This window comes from Phocoena sinus, chromosome 15, assembly GCF_008692025.1.
Source record: "Phocoena sinus isolate mPhoSin1 chromosome 15, mPhoSin1.pri, whole genome shotgun sequence".
NCBI classification, from domain to species: domain Eukaryota; kingdom Metazoa; phylum Chordata; class Mammalia; order Artiodactyla; family Phocoenidae; genus Phocoena; species Phocoena sinus.
This window is the reverse complement of record NC_045777.1, coordinates 66,499,321-66,521,895: the sequence shown is the minus strand read 5'-3', so window position 1 is coordinate 66,521,895 and position 22,575 is coordinate 66,499,321. Positions and strand designations below refer to the sequence as shown.

General features: G+C 51.2%; 1 protein-coding gene across 1 annotated transcript in view; it reads right to left on the bottom strand.

Moving 5' to 3' along the window:
- Positions 1–4,307: 4,307 nt before the first annotated feature.
- The window catches only part of VWA3A (von Willebrand factor A domain containing 3A), a 46,113-nt gene continuing 27,845 nt past the window's right edge, over positions 4,308–22,575 (bottom strand). Inside the window, 15 exon segments of the mRNA XM_032606125.1 lie at positions 4,308–4,359; positions 4,548–4,645; positions 6,528–6,651; positions 7,583–7,626; positions 7,628–7,734; positions 8,147–8,295; positions 8,765–8,909; positions 11,630–11,738; positions 12,681–12,818; positions 13,626–13,723; positions 14,275–14,385; positions 15,059–15,149; positions 16,882–17,034; positions 20,004–20,074; positions 22,320–22,515. Of these exon segments, the coding sequence (XP_032462016.1) occupies positions 4,308–4,359; positions 4,548–4,645; positions 6,528–6,651; positions 7,583–7,626; positions 7,628–7,734; positions 8,147–8,295; positions 8,765–8,909; positions 11,630–11,738; positions 12,681–12,818; positions 13,626–13,723; positions 14,275–14,385; positions 15,059–15,149; positions 16,882–17,034; positions 20,004–20,074; positions 22,320–22,515 (1,686 nt within the window).

Here is a 22,575-nt window from a genome sequence, read left to right as displayed (position 1 = left end):
GGAGGGAAACTGAGGCTCGAGAACATTTGCGAACTCTGATGGAGTCTCAGTGAATGGCTGGCCCTGGATCCAGGTCGCTGGGGACCCAAAGCGGGGTTGGGTGAGAGGAATCTGTGGAAGATGGTCGGGGATCCCCCCCGGCGCGGGCGCGCCCCCCTCGATGGGGCGGCAGGAGCGGACCCCCAAGCTGAGAGTGGCCGCCTGGCAGCTCGGGGGCGGGTCCTCCCTGCTGCCGCGTGCGCCCACCGCCCCGCGTCCCTAGCCTCACGCCCTGGCTGCGCTCACCCGGCCCGGCTCCCGCGGCGCTACGCGATCCCGGCTGCAACCCCGCGTCAGTCAGTCTCCGCGCAGAGCCCGGCGCTACGGGGCTGCCCCCCTCCTCGGGGCGGGGCCGACCGGGGCTCCTGGCACCGCCCCGCGCCCGCCCCGCGCCGGTTTCCTGCGTCCCGGCTGCACCCACTACCCCCTCCGCCGCAACCGTCGTCTGTAAGGCGGGGACACGCACGCTCTCCCAGAGGGGAAACTGAGGCCGGTCGAAGGGTGAAATGGGCCACGATGCTAGTGGGAAAAGGGCGCGAAGGTCCTGCCCGCAGAGGCGGCCTAGAACCCCAAGAAACGGTGCTTCTTTCTCCACCCATCTACCCATCCATGTCCCCTCCCACGTGGTCCCGTCTGTTCAGCCTGCCTCTTGCCTTCTTTCCTCCTGCCCTCCTCCCCTCCCTCCTTCCTCTCTTTCATCTATTCATTATCCCACCTATTCTTCCATCCATCTCTTTGTCTATTCGTCCATCCTTCCACCAATTTTAAACTATGTTTTTGTCCATTCATCCATTCATCTATTCACCCGTTATTCTGTCTTTCCACCTATCTATCCATCAAGCCTTCCATCCATCCAGTTCATTTCATATCTTTCTGTCCTGCCTTCCACCCATCTATCTACCCTTCCTTTCTTACATCCTTCCACCCACCTCTGGGTTAGCCATTCTCCAATGCCATCATTCCACATTTAATAGGTGATTCTTCAGTGCTGTCCTTTCCCTTGCACTGGGGACCCGGATGGATCGCACCATCCCTGGAAAATTCATTTGCAAGTGCCAGTGGCAGAGGGCAGGCATATGCCCAACAGTGGGCACAGCTGCAGAGCACCAAGGGCTGGTTACTTCGGTTTGAAGAGGGCTACTGGAAAGGCTTCACCTAAATGAACCTCCTCTGTGGACATAGGTGGGTGCGGGGAAGAGAAAAACCTCAGCCAGCACATGCGATGTGCCAGGTGGTAAGGTATCTTGCTTAATCCTCACAACTCTGTTTTAGCCCAATTTTAGAGACAGTGAAGCAGGTTCAGAGAGAGAAAAAAGGGCTCAGAGTGTAGTGGGAAAAGGCCATGGGGTCAGCCCTGGGTTTAAATCTCAGCCCTGCCACTTTCTTGTTGTGTGTCTTGGGCAGCTACAAGGCTTGGTTTCCTCATCCATTAACAGGAACTGGTGTGTACTTTATAGTTTTGATGTTGCAAGCCGTGTGGCTCCCAAGGTACCATATGCAGAATGCTGAGTATTATGCCTGCCCAGTTGGTGCTCAACCAACGGTAGCTGTTATCATCGTTACATGAGAGGAGGTTGGGATTCAAACCCACTACCTGTGATTCGCTGCTTTGCAAACCACGTCTCTGGTCTGTCCTTCCATTCACAAAGACCAGCCTCTTCCTCTCCCACCAGCAGGGCTGGTGAACTCTTGTTCCGCAGGCCCAAGAGTCATCTGGCTGGTGTCGTCTCATTAGGAGAAGCATAGTTTACAACACAAGTGTTATAGCTGAATTGTGCCCCCCTCAAGTTCATATGTTGAAGTCCTAAGCCCCAGTACCTCAGCACGCGACCTTAGCTGGGAATAGAGTCGTTGCAGATGTAATTAAAGATAAGGTCATACTAGAGTAGGGCCCTAATCCGGTATGACTGGCATCCTTATGAAAAGGGGAAATTTGGACACAGACATGTGCACAAGGAGAGCATCATGGGAAGATTGGAGTTCTGCTGCCAGAAGCAAGGAACTGCTAGAAACCAGGAGAGAGGCCTGGAACAGACCTTTCCCGGTGCCTTCGGAGGGAGCATGGGCCTGTCTCTACCTTGATCTCGGACTTCCAGCCTCCAGAGCTGGAGACAATACACTTGTGTTATTTTGGCCACTCAGTCTGTGGTACTTTGTTATGACAGCCTGAGTGACGTACTGCAGCGACCACAGGCGTGGATAGAGATGATGCAGAGGGCAGCTGTCCAAGACAGTGACTAGACTGAGACCCACTGTGGAAGGGGCTGTGGTCACTGCTGTCTCCCTGGGCCAGTACAGAGCCTGGCCAAAGCCATGGCTTGTCAAGTCTCAGTAAACTGTGTTTTTAAACAATCTGATGAATTTTTACTTGTGTATATATCAGTGTAACCACTGCCAGATCAAGGTATAGCCCCGTAGTGGCCCCAACACACAAGGTAATCACCCTTCTGACTTCTGTCACCAACAATAGTTTTGCCTATTCTTGAACCTCATATAACTGGAATTACACTGTATGTACTCTTTTGTGTCTGGTTTCTTCTGCCCAATATTCCTCATAAACTTGATGCAGCTTGTTGAATATAGCTGTAGTTCATCCTTTTCAATTGATGTGTAGTATTCCACCGCACAGATGTATCACAATTTATTTGTCCATTCTACCATTGATGGGCATTTAAGTAGTTTCCATTTTCTGACTCTTACGAATAAAGTTGCTGTAAACATTCTTGTGTATGTCTTTTGTCGAACGTGGGCACTCATTCCTCTTGGAGTGGAATTGCTGGCAGAGAGAAGGCACACGTTCTACTTTGGTGAAAACTGGCGGACAGTTTTCCAGCGTGGATGCACCAAGTTACACGGCTCCACCCTCCACTCCAGCAATGCGTGAGGGTTCCAGCTGGTGCCTATCTTCATATTGCCAGTCTTTATTTTTAGCCACTCTGGTGGGTGTGTAGTGGTTCTCACTGTAGTTTTAATTAGCATTTCACTGATGGGTAAGGCTGTTGAGCGCTTATTTTCGTATACCTCTTGTTCATTTATACCTGTCTGAGCCTTTTGTCCATTTTTAAAAATAGGATGTTTATCATTTTCTTATTGATTCGGAGTTCTTCGTATGTCTAGATACGAGTCTTTTAATAAAGTTTTATCACACCAAAAATTTACAGAGACACACACACACACACACACACACACACAATGATCAGATCCATTTAAAAGTAACTTTGATCCTATTAATAAAATAAAAGCAATTTTTCCTGTCTTAGAAATGACCCCAGCTGACATAACATATGACACGATCACTTCATATGTACACAGTAGGGCTGGCCCAGCAGCTCCAGCCCGAGTTTCACATGCTTGAGCTGAGCATTCGCTCTGGACTGGGCTCCAGAGCAGACTTCAGTTCAGTTCAGATGAGCAGGGGCGGTGGGTGGCGGTGAGGCTCACTTGTTTCTTCTTCCTCCAAGAGGGGTTGACGGTGAATCTGCGTCACACCCGTGGATCAGGGTGGTGGGGAAGCACAGAACAAGAGGACTGGGGCAGAAACAATCTTATCTGGCTGGTCTCCAGAGCTGGGCTCTCACAACTAAGCTTCATGCTCACTGTTTACTATGTGTCTGCCACGTGGCAGATTCTTGGGACCCAGAGATGGTTAGGACACCAGCCTCATCCTGAGGGAGCTCATGGTCAAGGAGAAGAGACAAGGGAGCAAGGAAGCATAATGTGGAGTGCTAAGTGTAGTTAAGTGTCACCTCTATAAAGAGGGATGCGTGGTCAGGATGCTATAGGGGGAAGACTGGAATCTCCCAGCTCTTGATGGGTCCCAGGGGCGTCTTCACAGTGGAGTTGATGCCACTTGCACTGTGTCTTCACGGACGAGAAGGAGTCACCAGGCAGAGGGTGGCAGAGGATGTTCCAAGCAGGGGGCTCAGTGCAGGACTTCCAGCAAGTGACAGTCTTGTGACTGCAGTGTCGGGTGTGTTGGGGACAATGCGGGAACATCGGGGTGGACCCAAAAGCTCTCAGCTTCCAGGGAGTCCTGGTGCCTGGAATCATGGTGATCTGTGGGTTACAGCTTTCTAGGGCACCTTTCCCTCTGGGCCAACATTTGCTGAGTGGTTCTTTGTAGGATGGCCTTTCTATTTAGAGGAATCATTGTTTCTGATCCTTGCCCGTAGTCACTGCTGTCCACAAAATACAGCACGCTGCCTGGTCCTTGACGGGCGCTCAAAAGTTGATGAGTTCATCCCCTCCCCTTACCCGAGAACACTTTTCTAAAACGGAGCGACCTTCGGTTCTGTGTTGTTTTTCTTCTGGAGTTGGGACCTAGTGAACAGGAGATGAAGAAAGATGGACCCTCGATGCCCAAATTTCTGGGCCTGGCAGGGAGAAGCAGGGCAGGAGCTCTTGGAGCAAGGGTGTCATGACCGAGTGGGCACTGACCTGAGGGGGGCCCAGGGTCTGGGTGGGCTGGAGCCACGAGGCAGGTGGGAGGGGCTGCTTGAAGGGCATACCTGAAGGACTGGGCCTGCCGGAGGAAGCTTCTGGCCTTGGTGATCTCCTGGGCCAATCTCCTTAAATCATCTCCTTCAAATAGTGGCAGCATGGGGTCCTTGAAAAGGGGAAATGAGTATGAAATTAGATCCATTAAATGACTGGGTGGGACCTGAAAATCCAAAATCTCAGGAGAAAAGTTTTAGAGTGAACTCAAAGCAGCCTTCCTCCCAGTGCAGGAAATCTTCTGGGCTTCAGCTTGCATGTTTCCAGTGACAGGGAGCTCACCACCTGTCAAGGCAGTCATTCTGCAAAGAGGACACTTTGCAGTTAGATGTCTGAGAGTCAGTGTAGGGAGGGGATGGTTGGAAACTAAGAGGGTCTAAGCACTTCACTGAAGTCAGCACAGCTCCGCCCAGTAGAAACAGAAGTAGTATATACACCTTATCTCACTGTTAATCAGTTAAACCTATCCAGCCCCTTCTCTATTTCTTCTAGTAAAACAGCTCCACAGATATGCCTTTTTCTTATGTCAACTAATGAAATTCTAGAGCCTAGCCTTAAAAGTACAAGTTATGGGGCTTCCCTGGTGGCACAGTGGTTGAGAGTCTGCCTGCCGATGCAGGGGACGCGGGTTCATGCCCCAGTCCGGGAAGATCCCACATGCCGCGGAGCGGCTGGGCCCGTGAGCCATGGCCGCTGGGCCTGCGTGTCCAGAGCCTGTGCTCCGCAACGGGAGAAGCCATAACAGTGAGAGGCCCGCGTACCGCAAAAAAAAAAAAAAAAAAGTACAAGTTCTCATAATTAGCAAGAGAATCTAAGAAAGAGATGAAACTGTTCCTTCTCCCTGGGAGCAGTACTGCAAAGGTCCACTCTGCACCCAGAAACTATTCAAAGAATCTGATTTAATAAGGTATGAAAACAGAGAACCTCCCAATATCATCGTTTGTTTTCCTGTGTAATAAGGATATGGGTGAATATTCATTACTTTTACTTATTCTGGTCTCTGTATTATTTGTAATATTTGCCCCTAAATCGTTACTCAAAGAAATCATGCAAAGCATTGACTTCAAAAATTATGCAATGTTCTGTAAACTTTAATTCCCCTCCGCCAAAAAAAAAAAAAATCTGGAACTCTGGTTGGTTGTCTTACTGGATGATTTGCTGGCCTGGAAATGTAATTCACAGCAGCACATTCCTAGAAGGTATGAATATGTACATAATTTTTCTATCAGATTGTAAGATCTTATCCTGCATGCATTATAAAACCTATGACTGGGCTTCCCTGGTGGCGCAGTGGTTGAGAGTCCACCTGCCGTTGCAGGGGACACGTGTTCGTGCCCTGGTCCGGGAAGATCCCATATGCCGCGGACCGGCTGGGCCCGTGAGCCATGGCCACTGAGCCTGCACGTCCGGAGCCTGTGCTCCACAACGGGAGAGGCCACAACGGTGAGAGGCCCGTGTACCGCAAAAAAGAAAAAGACCCTATGACTTTACTGTATTTATTTTTTAACAGATCATTTGAATATCTGGGCTTCAATGAACTTAAGGTGGGAAGACAGAAATATGCAGGAATTAAAGCACAGAAGCACAGAACTTAGGAGCATGGGTGTCTGGGCTCTGGCTTTACCATTTACTCCGACTTTAGGTGTATTCCAAACCTGGCTGAGTCTGTTCATTCATCTGTTAAATGGGTATAATAATGGTTGGAAGGCTTTAAAGAGGTAATTTACATAATGCAACAAACCTGTAGCATGTAGGAAGTGCTCGGTGAATGTGAACTGATCTGCTATTAAATAATGGCCCTAACCCTGCTTCTTTCCCAACCTGGAGGGGAGGCAGCCTAAAAGGAGAGCAGCAGGGAAACACAACCCTTTTTTTAGTCAATACTTTGTTTTACAAGAGGAGCAGAGATCTTATCAATCAGGAGGAAAAGCCACACCTGTTGACATCTTATTGCGCTGTTTCAACAGAACTCACCCAGTAGCTCCACAACCTACCCTTTCGTTGATGAAGCCCCTGGTCAGCAGGCCCTGCATTTTGAAAAGCGAGTCCTCACCAACAGGGCAGTGATAGCGGCCCCCAGTAAGAGAGGCCAGATCTCTCAAGAAGTTAACCGCTGTCCTGTGGGGAGGAACAGAGGACTGGAGCCAGGCCGCCGAGGTCTCTGTGAGCCCCCAGCCCCTGGGGAAGTCACATGAGTGGGGTAAGGGGTCTTGGACCTTGAGGTGCCACTGAGACTGTTTCAGCATCACCAAGCCCACTCTCCCAGCTGGTATGTGGGTGGCAGTGGCTACTGCTGTGTGAAGTGGATTCACCGTATGAGGCTCACCCTCAAAGCACGGGGCCCCATTCCTTAACTGGACATCTATCCAGTGCCTACTATATGTCTGGCCTGGCAGGACACAGTGTGACCTTTACGGAGCTCACGGTTTTAGACAGAGATTAAATATGAATGTTCTGAAGGAGCTGAATCTCTCCTGTCTAACACATGTTCTTCTATAAAAATAACCATAGCGGGCTTCCCTGGTGGCGCAGTGGTTGGGAGTCCGCCTGCTGATGCAGAGGACACGGGTTCGTGCCCCGGTCCGGGAAGATCCCACATGCCGCGGAGCGGCTGGGCCCATGAGCCATGCCGCTGAGCCTGTGCATCCAGAGCCTGTGCTCCACAACGGGAGAGGCCACAACAGTGAGAGGCCCGTGTAACGCAAAAAAAAAAAACCAAAACACATAGCTACTTTAAACTTTTTCCCCCTAAATATTCACAAATGTACCCCCAAGGAAGACGAAATGGGAGAACACAGCGTGTGGACTGTGGGAATCGGTTTGCAAATCCACTTCCACGCTGGAGAAAGTCAGGATGCTGATGGGTGGGCAGGGGCACCGAGGGGCTCTCTCCGGTGTAATGCCTGCCCAGGGCCTCCTAACTGCTCACCACAGAGGACTTGGGCCCAGGAGAGCTCAGCATATAACGTGAGTCCCTGGATTAGTGAGGATGAGCCTTGCCCCTCAGACACGCGGCCGTGGGGAAGGGATACAGCTCCTGACCCCCCACCTGTCTGAGCAGTTCAGGGAGACGGTGTGCACTTTCACATCTCTCCTTCTCCGTGAGTCTTTGCACTTCACTGAGGATAAGGCTGCAGCTTGTGTCTGGCTTCCCGTCCGTCAGGAGGTACAGTCCTTCCACATCAGGAAAACTGAAGCTTTCTGAGAGAGCAATGTAGGTTGTCTGGCTCAGAAGAGGGGCCAACCGGGACTCAGAAACCACTGGCCCGCTGTCCCCAAGTCTGGTTGGATCTCACCCACTTGTCATTAAGACTGAGAGCCTCCTCTTTCAGCCTATGACAGACCAGGAAGCTGCTGAGGTTTAGGAGAAAGAGCTCAGCCCACTTCCTAGCTGGTTAACCCCAAGCAAGTCACTTAACCTCTCTGGGCCTCTGTGTCTTCATCTATAAAGTGAGAACAGCGAGAATCTCATCCTCACTGGGTTGCTGGGAAGATGAAATGATTTAACAGTAAATTCTAAAGTGCTCTTTGTAAACTGCAAAGCATGGCGCAATGTCAGGATAGGGGCGATGGTATTTCTGCTTTGCCACTGGGTCAGGCTTGGTGGTGGAACTTGCCAGCAATGCTTGCAAGACTGAGGTGCTCCCCTGAGCGTGCAGGTTGGTCACCCACTGCAGAGCCTCGTGACAGGCTGCGTCTGTGGTCCCCACCAGAGTGTCCTGCCATGGCTGTAGGCCCTCTGCAAAGCTGAGCAGGTTAAAACTGTGGAGAGCGGAGAAGAGGTGGGGGGCGGAGAGGAGGTTAAAGAGATTGGTTAGAACGTACCCGTCTATACTGACCTCAGGGGAAGTAACCTCCGTGAGGACTCACACCTAACCCTGAAGACCCTACAGCAAGCCCTGGGCCCCCTGTGGACCACCTGAGGATGAGAACATACACAGTGAAGATTCTGGGTGCAGACAGAAATAGATTTAAATCCCACTTCAGCCACTTACTGGTTATGCAATCTTGGGCAAATGATTTAACCTCTCTAAGCCCTTGTTTCCTTTGCTGAAGAATGGGGATAATAATAAGACCGTTGTGCAGACTGAATGACATCACGCATGTAAAGCGCTTGGCACAGGGAAAGTGCTCTATAAGTGTTGAGGAGGGAGTGACCTTGGCCAGGGGAGCCTCAGGAACTATCCCTTGGATCTCCTGACCCCCGCGCACCAGCACCCCTGCCTCTTACCTGTCACAGTGCTTCCACAGCTGTTCCCAGATCAGCAGAGTGAGCTCTGTCTTCACCTGCTGCAGGTAGGGGCTCATGGATCCCGATGTGTCCAGCAGGATGCACACTTTGCTCTCCAAAATGGCACCAAAGAGTCGGCGGCTCCCTGCTCGGAGGCGGATGGAGGCAGAGGCAGGGGAGGAGTGAGGGTGGCTCTCCTCACTGCAGCTATCAAATCCAAGGTCTTGCCACACCCATTGCCTGAGTGATCACAGATCAGATGTGAACCCACTGGGAGATGGCCTCTGTGCTGTTGCTAGAGGGGTCATTGTCCAAGGGCAGAGCCGGTGCGTGGACTGGGCTTTGGGAGGGTCAAGGTTTCGGCTGTGGCTTTGCCTGGGATGACTTGCCCAAGTGATTATAACTTCCATGGGCTTGAGCTTCCTCACCCCTAAAGTTAAGTGATTGGGTTAAGCGGTGTCACTAGTATTGTTTGGGGCTGGAAATGATGTTACAGAGCATGGAGTCTGTAGATTGGCTGACAGAAATCAAGTGAGCATGCACTGTGTGCCGGCACTGAGCAAAGTGCAGCGGAGATGAGACAGGGTCCCTGCCCTCACGGAGATACCAGTCAGGCAGGGAAGATGGATGCTATACCAACAGCTACCACTCTGCTGAGAGTTACGACACAAGTTTAGAAGTACATACTTGGGAGAATCTGAATTTTGATGGATGTGGGATGGGGAGCAGACAAGCTACGGCTGAAGGATGAGAGGGGTGTGTGTGGGGAGAACAGACTGTGAAAGGCTCTGAGTGGGAGAAAGGAGCATGTCATGCTTGAGGGACAGAGAGAAAGCGGGAGAGGTTGTTAAAGGATTTGGGATTTATCCCAAGGGGAAACAGAGAGGGCCAGTAACTTGCCCAGGGTCACACAGCCTGGCAGCGAAGCCAAGATTCACATCCAGGTCCTCTGATCCACACTTTAAGGCAACCGCTAACCCCAGCCCTTCTGGTGCCCCAAGGCTAAACGGAGGTAACACGGGGGAAGCCAAAGAGAAGAAGATGGCGTGTACAGCATTCCCGAATCACACCTCAGCCTCACTGGAGGCAGGAGTAGAAAAAAATGGAAAACTGCTGCAAAAGGGTCCACTGGTCTCCAGGAAAAGGTGGCCTGAGCTGGCTGGACCCACTGCCCAGGAATCTTCCAGGACTCATCTGGGCTGTTCTCTGGCAATGCTCATGGCAACATAAGGACATGAGGGGAGCCATCCTGAGGTGTGTGGGACGTTCCGCTGGGGACAGCCAGCCAGCTGGTCGAGGGGCCTCCCACCACAGAAGGCCAGCTGATCCATCTTGGGAACCAGACAGCGGAAACACCCTGCAAGCCACCGAGCCCTGCCGTTATCGCCTCCCCTAACTCTGCTTTTTTGTCCGTCTCCATCATCACTACCCTTCCCAGCTATCCTAATCTTTCCCCTGGATTCCTACTAGGTTCCGCTGATTGCACTCCGTCCCCTCAGCAATTTATACTCCACGCAGCAACCAGAGGGATTGTTGCTCTTAGGATAAAGTCTGGGCCATGGTCTCATCTCCCTGGAGTGGTGGCACCCTTTAATCTCAGCCACCCTGCTTCCTTCAGTCTTTGTACTCAGCCTCCTCCCCCGCTGAGCACCTCAGTCATGCCCTGAGAGTCTTCCCTCTCTTTCCTCAGGTGACATCTATTCATTCTTCAGATCTCAGCTCAAATGTCACCTCCTCTGGGAAGCCCTCCGTGATCTCTCTGTGCAGGCTCCCTGTCCCTCTCTCACTGCACCATGCCTGTCTCCTCCTTACACTTGTCACCCTGCTCTTTGGGTAACAACTGTCTCCCCTAGACCATGAGCTCAGGGAACCTGTGAAGTGTTTTCCCTACCACCTCCCCAGCCACGGAGCGGGAGAACAACACTTATTCGTTGAATAATGAATGAGTGGCTCAGTGCAGCATCCCCTGGGTACGTTCGGAGGCGTTAGATGGTGTCGGGTGTGTAGCTGTATGTGAGGTGGGGGCGCGACTCATACCACACAAGAAGCGGCTGCATGGCTGCCCTTCACATTCTCCCAGCGGGAAAGTGTGTGTTGGGAATACGCACACGACCTCATCGCCCGCCTCATCCTCTGACCTGACAGCTGCACCCGAGCCTGCTGCCCGCTCCAGAGGCTTTGGAAAGCAGCAGTCAGCCCAAGGACTGTTATACCAGGTTCTACTGCAGAGGACTGGACCTAATGAATTTGGGCATGCACCTGAGTGGCCCACCCTGGATCCTTCCTCTATCGTCCCAGGAACCCTCCAGGCCCCAAAGCCTGAACTGAGCCTCCGGTGCAGTCCTAGCTGTCTGCCCGGCCTTTTGGTCTTGATGCTTCAGACCATCTCCTAATGCCCAGCCCAGCCTCCTCTGGGATGTGAGCCTGGCTCTCCTCAGCCAGCCCTGCCATTCACCTCTCCCAGAGGGGCCTTGGTGCTCTCTGTAAAGAAGAACAGGGGCATCTTCTCTGTCCGGAGCCCCTCCCATCTCTACCTTCATGGACTGGTTCTGTGGGGCCCAATCAATACTGAATTGAGGCTCCCGAGGGGCAGCAGCCCTTCAGTCACACCCAGGAGGCGAGGTGTGGGAGACGAGCTGGCAGAGCGGCCTGACCAGGCCTGGGTCTCCCTGCTGCTCTGGCTCGTGCTCCACCGCCCTGTCATCCAGCACCTTGCCTGACCTCTGAACCCAGAAGTCATGTTGCCCCTGGGTGACAGTCTGTGAGTGCCTAGCCTGGGAAGAAGGACTGACCCTGGGGTCCCTGGGGTTGCCCTCCCGCTGCCCATCACGCTCGTCCGCCCTCCAGGATAGCAGGCAGGCTCACCAGACAGCAGCCACTGCAGCCTTTGGACATAGCACCGCATCACCTTCTCCAGGTGTGTGATGTACGCTTCGATTTCCCTGGGTGTACACTGAATGTGTCTCACCATGCCCTGGATTAAGGCAAGCAAAGGGAAATTCCAACCCCGTCTCCTATTTCTTCACCTCCCCATTACCCCCTAAAATAGTTTAGTCTACCGTGGTTCACAATTTTCAAAACATTGTTAACATACATTTTTGTCTGTTTGTTTAAAAGCTTTTTTCTTTTATTGAACTACCAAATGCATAGCTCTCGGAAGGCGTGTGGGAATTGGGATGATGATTTCTGTGGCAGATGTGGCCACTGTAATAAGAAAAAAACATAGTATCTCTAAATTTTAAATAGAAAACCCTTAATGGTAGGAGGGGAGGTCGATGCATTTCAAACTAAAAGACGACCTCTGATGGAGGAGGGGGGCAGCATGATTAAACTCCCATAAAATTTTTCTGGTGGATAATTTTGAATTTGGTGGCTATTTTTAGCTTTATAGCTGACAATGTCATATCAAAGGGCAAGGAGAGAAAATGGGGTCTCTGTTTTAAAAGCACGATTAGATTTTCATTTTCTACTAAATGTACCTGTTCCAGTGTCAAAGCAATAAAAAAAATGACCTCAAAACGAGAAAATAGAGAACCCCCTCACCTCCTGTCATAACCGCTGTTCCTGGCCATCCTGATGGGACCATCGTCAGTGTCAGGGTACAGAGCTCTTATTAGTGAGGATTCCAGCCACTGCCCTGCATTCTCGGCAGTTGTTTCTAATTCTCACTCCATTGAGCCCCTCTAACCCTAGAGCATGGTCTCCAGCACTCTGAGGGGCTGACTTTTCTTCCAACAGGATTCTGCATCTCCTATTCCTTGAGGGCAGTCCCCCTTTGGGGGGTGGGGTTCTTAGAAGCAGGAATTGAAGCCAGGGGCATACATTCATGGGGAGTTTTCCCCAACACACTCAGCCATTTGTGCCTGAGAAGAGACAGGAGCTGGGAGGAAAAAAACCAACACCAATCTTGACTTACGTTGATCTCTATGCTGGGGAAGATACTGCAGTATTTGGCTGACGCTGACGTCTGTGTTGACTTTTGATGAGTGCAGTTGGGACCGAGGTATCTGGAGATCTCCATCTTCAGTTTTTTTAGTCCATAATTTGCTACCCACTTTAGAATAAGGGAAAGAACTATTATCTTGGGTAATTCAGGCTTAATGGAATGATCGACTCATCTTTTAAAACCTCATGTTTGGAATCTGTCTTGTATTTGAAATGTGGGGTTCCCAGGTCCTCACTGAGCCTCCATCACATTCAGATTCCTGCCCCTGTGCTGGGGAGAGATGCACAAGAAATACGGGGAACAGGGAACAAAATTTATTGAGCACTTACTACTCCCTAGTCTGGTGGGTACTGTTGCCTCCCCAGTTTCCATTTCAACCCTCTCCCGTGAAATCTGATTGTTCTAAAGTTTAGACTCTAAACCAATGAGGATAGTCTCAGGCTCCTTGTCACAATGAGAGATAGAAGAATGGCTCGGTTTAAAGCAATCAGAGCATGGCATCCAGGGTCAGAACCAAGCTCAGACTTTTATTGACAGGTTGTGGGAAGAAAAGATGTTCTATCTTCTGGATCTGTACAAGAAGGGGGATTTCTGCTGCTTGCATCCAAAAGGATCTGACGCCACTAAGTACTTTACACAAAATATACTTCAATTAATCAGCAATCCTATTAGGTACAATTGTTTTCATTTTATAAAGGAAGACATTGAGACTGAGTGACTTGCCCAAGGTCACCCAGCTAGGAAGTGGCAGACCCAGGTTCCCACGTAGTTCTATTGAATCCTTATCCTGACACTTTAAACAGTCATTCTAAGCAGGTTTGGCCTCAATTCCAAGTATACCCACCCTCTCAGAAATAATGGTTGGTGGAAGGAATTATTGCGTGGGGGCATGTGCTGGTACAGACAGCATAATACCTCTAGGCTGGAGCAGACTGTATCCTTTCTGGGCAACTCAATAGAAGAGCTAGTCCTTCTTAGGCCTCTTCCTTGAAGGTACTTCCTGTACACGAAGCCTGGGAGAAACAGAGCAGGGTTACTTTGTGCAATTCTCTTACCCTAGCCTCCCTTTTCCATGTCAATTTCTCTGTCAATCAAGTCAGCTGTAACATTCCTTAGGTGCAATTTGCTGAGAGGTAGGAGGGAGGCTGTTGTGCTGATCTGGGGAAGCATGCTGGGATCTTCCTTCTCTATGTGTCAATGAGTTGCTACCGGGACCCGTGCCATTTCACAGCAATCAATCCGGCTGGCCTGGGAGGCTCGTCTCCACTCCTTTCCCATCAGTCTGAGGACACTGCCCCTCATGCACAGAGCAGGAGTGCCGCGCCCAGGGACCTGGGGAGACGCCGGCATCAATTCTTCCCACTCTCCTGCCTGTGTCAAGACTTTGCGAGCTCATTTCCCTGGGCTGGGAGATGTGAGTGGTTTGAGGATAGGCCTGCTTGGGGTGCACTACTGCCCATGTCCAGGGACTGCGGGAGATTTCTCCTTTCCTTGGGGCCTGATCACCTTCCAGGTCCCATGGGGAAAGGGGGCTGTCCAGACATCTGTGCAGCCTCCGACTTACCCACATTATTCCCTGTCTCTGTATAGAACAGCGAGAGAGAGGTCTCTGCGTCCTTTGATTTGGTCTTCCTCCTCCGATCTGCAGTCCCTTCTTTCACTGGCTGGGCTGTAGCTAGAGGACATTTGGCCTGTCGGCTGGAGCAGCCTTGAGGGTTTATGTGGTGGAGCTGTGCAGCTTGGCTTAGAGACTAGTCAACTTCAGCTATGCTCTGCCCTTGAAATGGGGCTCCCAGGTGGACCTGAGGTCCTTTGGGACCACCCGGGTCCTCTGGCCTCCCCTGGATCAGTAAAGCCAGAGCTGCTGATATATACCAGGCTTGGTACGAAGTGCTTCCCGTAGCCTGTCTTGTTTTATCCTCATAGTAACCCAGCTTACAGATGAGGTAAGTGGGACTCAGAGTCAGTAAGAAGCAGAGTAAAGATGCCATCCAGGTCTTGCTGACTCCAGAACTCTGCTCTGAGCCGCTCTGCTATGTGTCTGACATTAGAAGACACATGGTCTTAGGTTCTATGAGCTGAGTACTTTCATAAAAATACTGGTGCCCTGTCATGACTGGCTGACACTGGACATTATTCTAAGCCCCTCCGAGCCTGAATTTCTTCATCAGTAAAATGGAGGAACTAATAGATTCCCTGCCATACAGGACGGATTGTTATAAGCTTTAAATGGGACAATCTTAGCAGAAGGGCTGGCACACGATTGCTGATCACTTTAGTTACTGTCATCACGAACCCATGCCTCAGCCGTGCTTGTCCACCCCTCCACCCCCGGGGCCTTGCCTTACCTGGGGGGACACCCGCTTTGCCACTGAGTGGACTCCACAGCAGAGCTTTCAAGGGGGGACTCTTCTCTCTGTCAGGGTCATCTTTAATGCTCTAGAAAACAGCAGTCTTTTCCATCAGAGGTCTGTTCTCTGTGGGGGGCAGTACCCCAGTCATCCCAGCCACAATCTGTCCAGTAGGAACCTTTGCATGGCGAGGCCTCAGGAAGTAGACTTCTCACACGCTCGCCCCATCTCCTGTTGTGCATTCGGAGAGGACTCTGGGGTTTGAGGTGAAAAGGGTGTGTGTGTGTGTGTGTGGTGTGGTGTGTGTGTGTGTGTGAGTGAGTGAGAGCGTGTGTGAGTGTGCGACTGTGTTTGCGAGTGTGTGACAGTGTATGCATGTGCGTGTGTGAGTGTGAAAGTGGGTGTGCGTGCACATGCGTGTGTGTGTGTGTGTGGGTATGCGTTATATGTGAGTGTGTGAGCGTGCGTGTGCGCGTGCATGTGTGAGTGTGTGGGGGAGTGTGAGAGTGCATCCGTGTGTGAGTGTGCGTGCATGTGTGTGGAGAGTGTGTTCGCATGTGTGTGCGTGTGAGTGTGAGTGTGAGTGTGTGTGTTATGAGAGAGGGCCTGCTAGGACAATTGTGGGGATTTGCCTGAACTTTCTTCACCAGTTACCTGCCCCTCTTCCTACTGGACTGGGATTTCTGGGCCTCCAGCATGACAAGCAACCACTCAGGTAACTTCCATGCCCTATTGGGCACCTCGGTTTTAAGGAAGGGGTTCCTTCATTACCGGGTACAACTGGAACGTGGTGATGGTTAAACAAAGTCACCCAGGGCCTGGACCAGCAGAGGAGACCTCTGGGTGGCGGCTGTGAAAAACGCCCAGAGCTGCCATCCCAGAGGGCTACCCGCCAGCAACCCAGCTTCCCACACCTGCATTTCAGGAGGCCTGCCAGAGGCCCTGGCGCAGCCCAAGCCTCCTCGTAACCGAGCCAGTTTGGGAACCACTGAAGGCCCAAGGCGGACTCCGAGACCGCAGGGTTTCACCTCAGAATCTGGGAAGACGGGAAGGCGTGATGTCTCTGGGCCGGCGCCCAAAACCTGGTGGAGTTCTGTACACGAGGGCAGTGCCCATGGGAACAGAACCGCTCGGAAGTGCTGACTCCAGGAAGGGAGTTAGCTGTACACGGTTTGGGTGGATTTCTTCATTCTGAAAGTGTGCTGTGTTCACAAGAGCCTGTCAGTTGGTGAAATGCTGAAGCGCTCACAGATCTCACTGCCCTTCTGCTCACAAGTGCTGTGGAGTCTGGGGTCTCCCCCCAGACACACCTCTAGAGCCCCCTTCTGATTGCCGAGGTGGGTATTTTATGCGGGACAGATTTGACAGGCTGTGAACGGGGATCAGCCCCGGGCAGGCCCAGGTCCACCCTCAGGCTCCTCTCAGGCCCCCAAAAGCCTCAGGCAGCAGCAGAAAGGACCATTAGACGCCCCAAGCCCCTAATTCCTTTGCCCCGAGAGACCCTCCCGGACAAGCCCTCTTGCCTTACAACCAGCATGTGTAACGGAGGGTGCCGAGTCCACGGAACCCTTGGTACCGCAAAGCTGGGACAGCCAGGCAGAGCCAAAGGTGGGGTGGAGGCGTGGCCAGAGCTGAGAAGCAGGCCCCCCGGGGGTCCCCTCCCCCTGGAGGCCAGGACACTGACCACTGAGGACCCTGCTCCCACCTCTGCTGGCCCTGGGGTCTGGGGGCCTGGCCCAGGCCACTTCAAGATCTAGGAAAGACCAGGAGACAAGGCAGAAACAGAATCCCCTGTGTGTTATTAGGGAGGGGAGTCAAACCGTTCTGGCCACAGAGCGTGCTCTGGGCTTGGAGGGACAGAACTTCCCGGGCTGACTTCTCAGCTTGAGCATCTTCGGCTTTTCTCTCAGGAGGACTGCACTTTCCTGTTCCTTTCCAGACTGGTTCTTCAGAGAGGACACGAGTAAGGCACACTGCAGGGGGATTGGGAGCGTCAGCAGCACCTGAGCCAGCGTGTCTCCACGCAGGGCACTGGCGCACGCGCACGCGCAGACACACACACACACACACACACACACACACACACACAGAGCGGGAGGCGCTGGGGCCACTGGGGCCCCTGTACTCCTCTTTCTGTCCCTAGAGTGCTGTCTGGGGCCAAGAGCACCGTGGATCAGGCCTATTAATAATAAGTACCATGGGACTTCCCTGGTGGTGCAGTGGTTGGGAGTCTGCCTGCCAATTCAGGGGACACGGGTTCGAGCCCTGGTCCGGGAAGATCCCACATGCCGCAGAGCAACTGGGCCCGTGCGCCACAGCTGCTGAGCCTGAGGGCCATAACTGCTGAGGCCGCAGACCACAACTGCTGAGCCCATGGGCCACAACTGCTGAGGCCTGCGTGCCTGGAGCCCATGCTCTGCAACGAGAGAAGCCACCGCAATGAGAAGCCCGTGCACCGCAACGAAGAGTAGACCCCCACTCGCTGCAACTAGAGAAAGCCCGCATGCAGCAGCGAAGACCCAATGCAGCCAAAATAATAATAATAAGTACCATGTATGGAGGGCCTGGGATGCATCAGGCACCGGGCTAGTTACTGCCTGGGGGTCTCAAACCTCCTTGCCAACAAGACATGCAACTACACTGGCAGGGCAAGGGCTATCCTATCCCCATTTTACAGGTAAGGAAACCAAAGCTTATGAATTTAAAGGACTTGTCCAAGGCCATACTGTGAGTAAGCAGAGGATCTTCCATTCAATCCCAGGCAGGTCTTGTTCCAAAGCCAGTGTTCTCTCCATATGTGGACCCAGCAGCCACATGTGGTGGTCGGCTCACCATGTGCCCAGGGCCGACCCTGGATGCTGGCAGAATAGTGGTGTGATACTTCGTTCCTTTGCCTATATATCTCTCAACTGCCTCCAAGATTCTTCAGTAATTATTCTCAATCAAGGCACTAGAAGACACCACCCAAATGTAACTAACACCCTAAGAAGGGTGGGTTAAACCATTAGTGCCCATTAACACCTTGTGAGTGAGTTTATCAGATGAGGGAGCAGGATCAATGTGCACCTGAGAAGCAGTTTAATAAAGCAGCAAAGAGGGACCCTTTCCAGGAGAACAGCTCAGGCACGTCTAGAGGAGCTGCAGGTCTGCCAATCTATGGCCCTGCCCTCCCAAGAGCTCACCATGTAGTTGGGGAGACGGGCAGTCCTGACAATGGTCGTTTTTGAAATGTGAGTCACGTCCACCTACGTGTTCTCTGTGCATCCTCATGGCTTGAGCTGCCCCACACCTCTATGTCCAGGCCTCATCTTTATCCACCTGCCTGAAGGATGCCCCCACTTGTTATCTCACAGGCCCCGCAAACTCACCTTTGTTCTAGGCCCACCCTCCCTGAATCCCCACCTGTTTTCTCTCTCTGGGTCAATGGCACCACTGTCTACCAGGTCCTGCCGCAAGGAACTTGGGAGTCATCCTGGGATTTCTTCTTCTTCCTCACCCCATTCACTCAATCAGCCACAAGTTTGGTCAATTCTTCCTTAAAGACATGCTCTCACATTTGTTCCCTTATTTCCATTCTCATTGCTCCCGACGCGATCTGGTCCCGCTCTCATCTCACCTTGAACTGCTCAACTCCCTCTCTGAGGAGGTAACATTTTAGTGAAACTTGAATCATAAGGAGCAATCCATGGATAACCTGGGAGGGGAACAGTTGGTGAAGAAAGTGGCAGGTACAAAGGCCTTGAGTTTAGGAATGAGACTGATGTGTTCAAGAGTGTACGGGCCAGGATGTAGAGCACACGGACCTGAAACCAGTGACTTACAGGACACTCTCACATCTCATTGGAAGCCTTTGGTGTCTGTGGATCAGCACAAAGGTGGAAAGCTGATGTGGGATGAGTCGTGTCCCCCAAAAAGGCATGTTGAAGTTCCCCTGTACCCATAAACATGACCTTACTTGGAAACAGGGCCTTTGTAGATGTAATTAAGATGTAAGTTAATGAGGTTGTAGTGGGAGGGTGGGCCCTTAATCCAATACAATTGGTGTCCTTATAAGAGGAGAAGAGACACAGACACACACACAGAGGGAGGAGAGCCATGTGGAGATGGAAGCAGAGATTGGGGTTCTGCTGCCACAAGCCAAGGAAAGGCAAGGATTGCTGGTGCCAAGGACTCCCTCCTTGACCAAACTCTAGTCATGTTCCTCTGAGCCCTCTTCTTGACTGGGCTTTGACTTTGGCCTGCTGAACCCAGTTTTAGCAAAGAACCCTGTTGAGCCTGTTTAGCAAGAACCCCCCTACCCTCGATATCTAGTCAACTTCATCTTAGTAATTTTCCATCCACTGACCCTCTCACTCTGCTCACTGGCTATAAATGCCCAGCTATCTTTGCTGTATAATCCGAGTTGAGCTCAATCTCTCTCCCCGATTGCAGTCATCTTGAATAATGTCTTCCTTGCCATTTTTTTTTTTTTTTTCTGCAGTATGCGGGCCTCTCACTGCTGTGGCCTCTCTCGTTGTGGAGCACAGGCTCCGGACGCACAGGCTCAGCGGCCATGGCTTACGGGCCTAGCCGCTCCGCGGCATGTGGGATCTTCCCGGACCAGGACTCAAACCCGTGTCCTCTGCATTGGCAGGTGGACTCTCAACCACTGCGCCACCAGGGAAGCCCTTCCTTGCCATTTTTAACAAGCGTCCAGGGCAATTTCATTTCTTTAACAGCCACCATCACCAGAAGCTAGGAAGAGGTAAAGAGGGATTCTACCCAGAGCCTTCGGTGGGGACATGGCCCTCTTGATACCTTCATTTCAGACTCTAGCCTCTGGGACTGTGAGGGAATAAACGTCTGTTGTTTTAAGCCACCCAGTTTGTGGTACTTCATATGGCAGCCCCAGGACCCTAACACAGAAGCCAGCGCAGTCATCTGCCCCACACCTAAGGCATACCTTTTGGGAGTAGTTGAGAGCCTTTTCCATCTCAGACGTGATGGCACTGATATCGTCGCTTTCGTAAATACCTGGAAACAAAGCAAAGTCATGATCGATCGTGGGGAAGGGATGGAGATCCTGGCAAGTGTCCACATCTGTAAACACGTGGGCCATGTGGAGGTGACCTCAGCCTAAGTGGCAGGGTGGGGTCTTAATGGGATTAGCTGACTAGCCACCCCCCATACTTTCTGGTGGTAAAGGGGATGGATGGGTATAGTGAGGATACCAAGAGCGGGGCTGGCCTTGGGACCCAGCACCCTGGCACCCAGCCAAGAGCTCTCACCCACAGGAAGCGTAGGTCAGGGGAAAGGTCCTGCTCCTCCAGTGAATAAAAAGATCCACCTTGGGGTTAATTAAAGTAGCTAATGCCTGTAGTGAATAATGTCTGTATAGTAATATCTTAAATATGACTCATTTGAGAGGGACTAGAGTGTAATGACTAACAAGACAGACTCTGGGTTCAAATCCTGGTTCTACTACTTACTCCATCTATGCTTTGGGCTCTGTGTCTCAGCTTCCCTATCTGTAAAGTGGGGATAATAGTAATAACACACTTCATAGGGTTACTGTGAGGAATGAATCACCGCATATGTAAAACCGTGTCTGGCATATAATACCTATTCTATAAATGTTTGCTATTTTAATAATAATCAACAATAATAACTTAAATGTATATGCCTAGCACTTTTCATGAGTTCCACCCCTGGCTATGCCACTAATTTTGTAACCCCAGGCACCTCATGTTCTTGGGAGTCATTTCTTCATCCATAAATCAGAGAAGTCAGAATGCACTAGCATGTCCCAAGCTTCAGTCCCTCCTGAATCACGTCACAATTTTGCCCTGTCTGCACATTATCTAAACCATAATCTACTTAACATATATTTTTAATCAATTCACTTTCATTTACTTAAAAGTACACACATATACAAAATTGAGATATAACTGACATATAACATATTACTTTCAGGTGTACAACATAATGATTTGATATTTGTGTATATTGTGAAAACAATCATATAACCATTTAAGGGAGGGAAAAAAATTTTCCTCTACCCTCCTAGATTCTCCAGCTGGGGCCTTGGAAATCAAACTGACAAAAGACAGATTAACAAGAGAAAAATAGAGTTTATTAATGCATGCGGTGTGCATACATGGGGGAGAAACTCAGCGATGAGTTACTCAGAGGGAGTGGTTGGAACTTGGGGCTTCTGTAGCATCTTAAGGAAGAACAATAGAAATGACAAGACAAAGGAAATGGGGTTTGGCTTTGAGGGCCGGCAAACTGTGGGAAGGTAAATATTTGGGGGGAACTAATGGAAGACAAGGCTTTTTTAGGTGAGGGTTGTTACGTAGATTCCTCTTGGTGCTGTGAAGAGCCCAGAGCTGCCAACCAGAGCTTAAGAGTCTAAGATTCATCCTTCTCCTCCTGGCACAGAAGCAGGACATAGAAATTTATGTCCTGCTTTTAGGCAAATGGGGGAAGGGGAAGCAGAGAGGTCTTTTGGCATTTGCTGTTTCTTAATTGTCTTCAGCTCAAAATAATCCTTACGCCAAAGTGGCACATATTGAGGTGGCATATTCTGATCTCCTACAGCTATGACCAAAGATTGTTGCTTTGTGTTCCATGTACAACTGTTTTGCCAACCACCTGCTGCGAAGATATCACCTTTTGAGAAACGCTAAACTAAGGGACCTTTAGGGCCCCTTCCAGCCCCGACATTCTAAAATATATATATATATATATATATATTTTTTTTTTTTTTTTTTTTTTTTTTTGCGGTACGCGGGCCTCTCACTGTTGTGGCCTCTCCCGTTGCGGAGCACAGGCTCCGGACGCGCAGGCTCAGCGACCATGGCTCACAGGCCCAGCCGCTCCACGGCATGTGGGATCCTCCCGGACCGGGGCACGAACCCGTGTCCCCTGCATCGGCAGGCGGATGCTCAAGCACTGCGCCACCAGGGAAGCCCTAAAATCTTTTTAAGTAGTTTTACTTTTTTTCTTTTTCACTTTAAAACAGTTATGGGAAGATATACGTAACATAAAATGTACCATCGTAACCATTTTTAAGTGTACAGCTCAGCAACATTAAGTACGTTTACACTGCCTTGAGGCCATCGCCACCATCCATCTCCAGAACAGTAATTTTACATTTGCAAATGTGATTTTCACACGCCGCTTTCCTGGAATATGTCTATAGCATAGGGAGCTATATTGGCACTGAGACAACTGTCTGGAAAGAAAGATGTGGAGAGCTCAGCCAACTCTTACGCACCTGTGTCTCCAAACCAGTGGAAGCGGCCCCCAGCAGCCCGGGTGAACTCCCGGTAGGCGGCGGCCGTGTCACTGCGGCTGGCATAGCAGGCAGGTGGCGTGGTGTCCATCTGTGACTCGCCCACGTAGAAGAGACACACGTTCAGCTGTAAGTCACAGCCCACACGGGCCTCGGCCACGTAGGCGCTGAGCATGGCCTGTGCGGAGACAGGGAGGAGGGGTCCACAGCTGAGGGCTCTCCAAGCCGCTGATCTCGG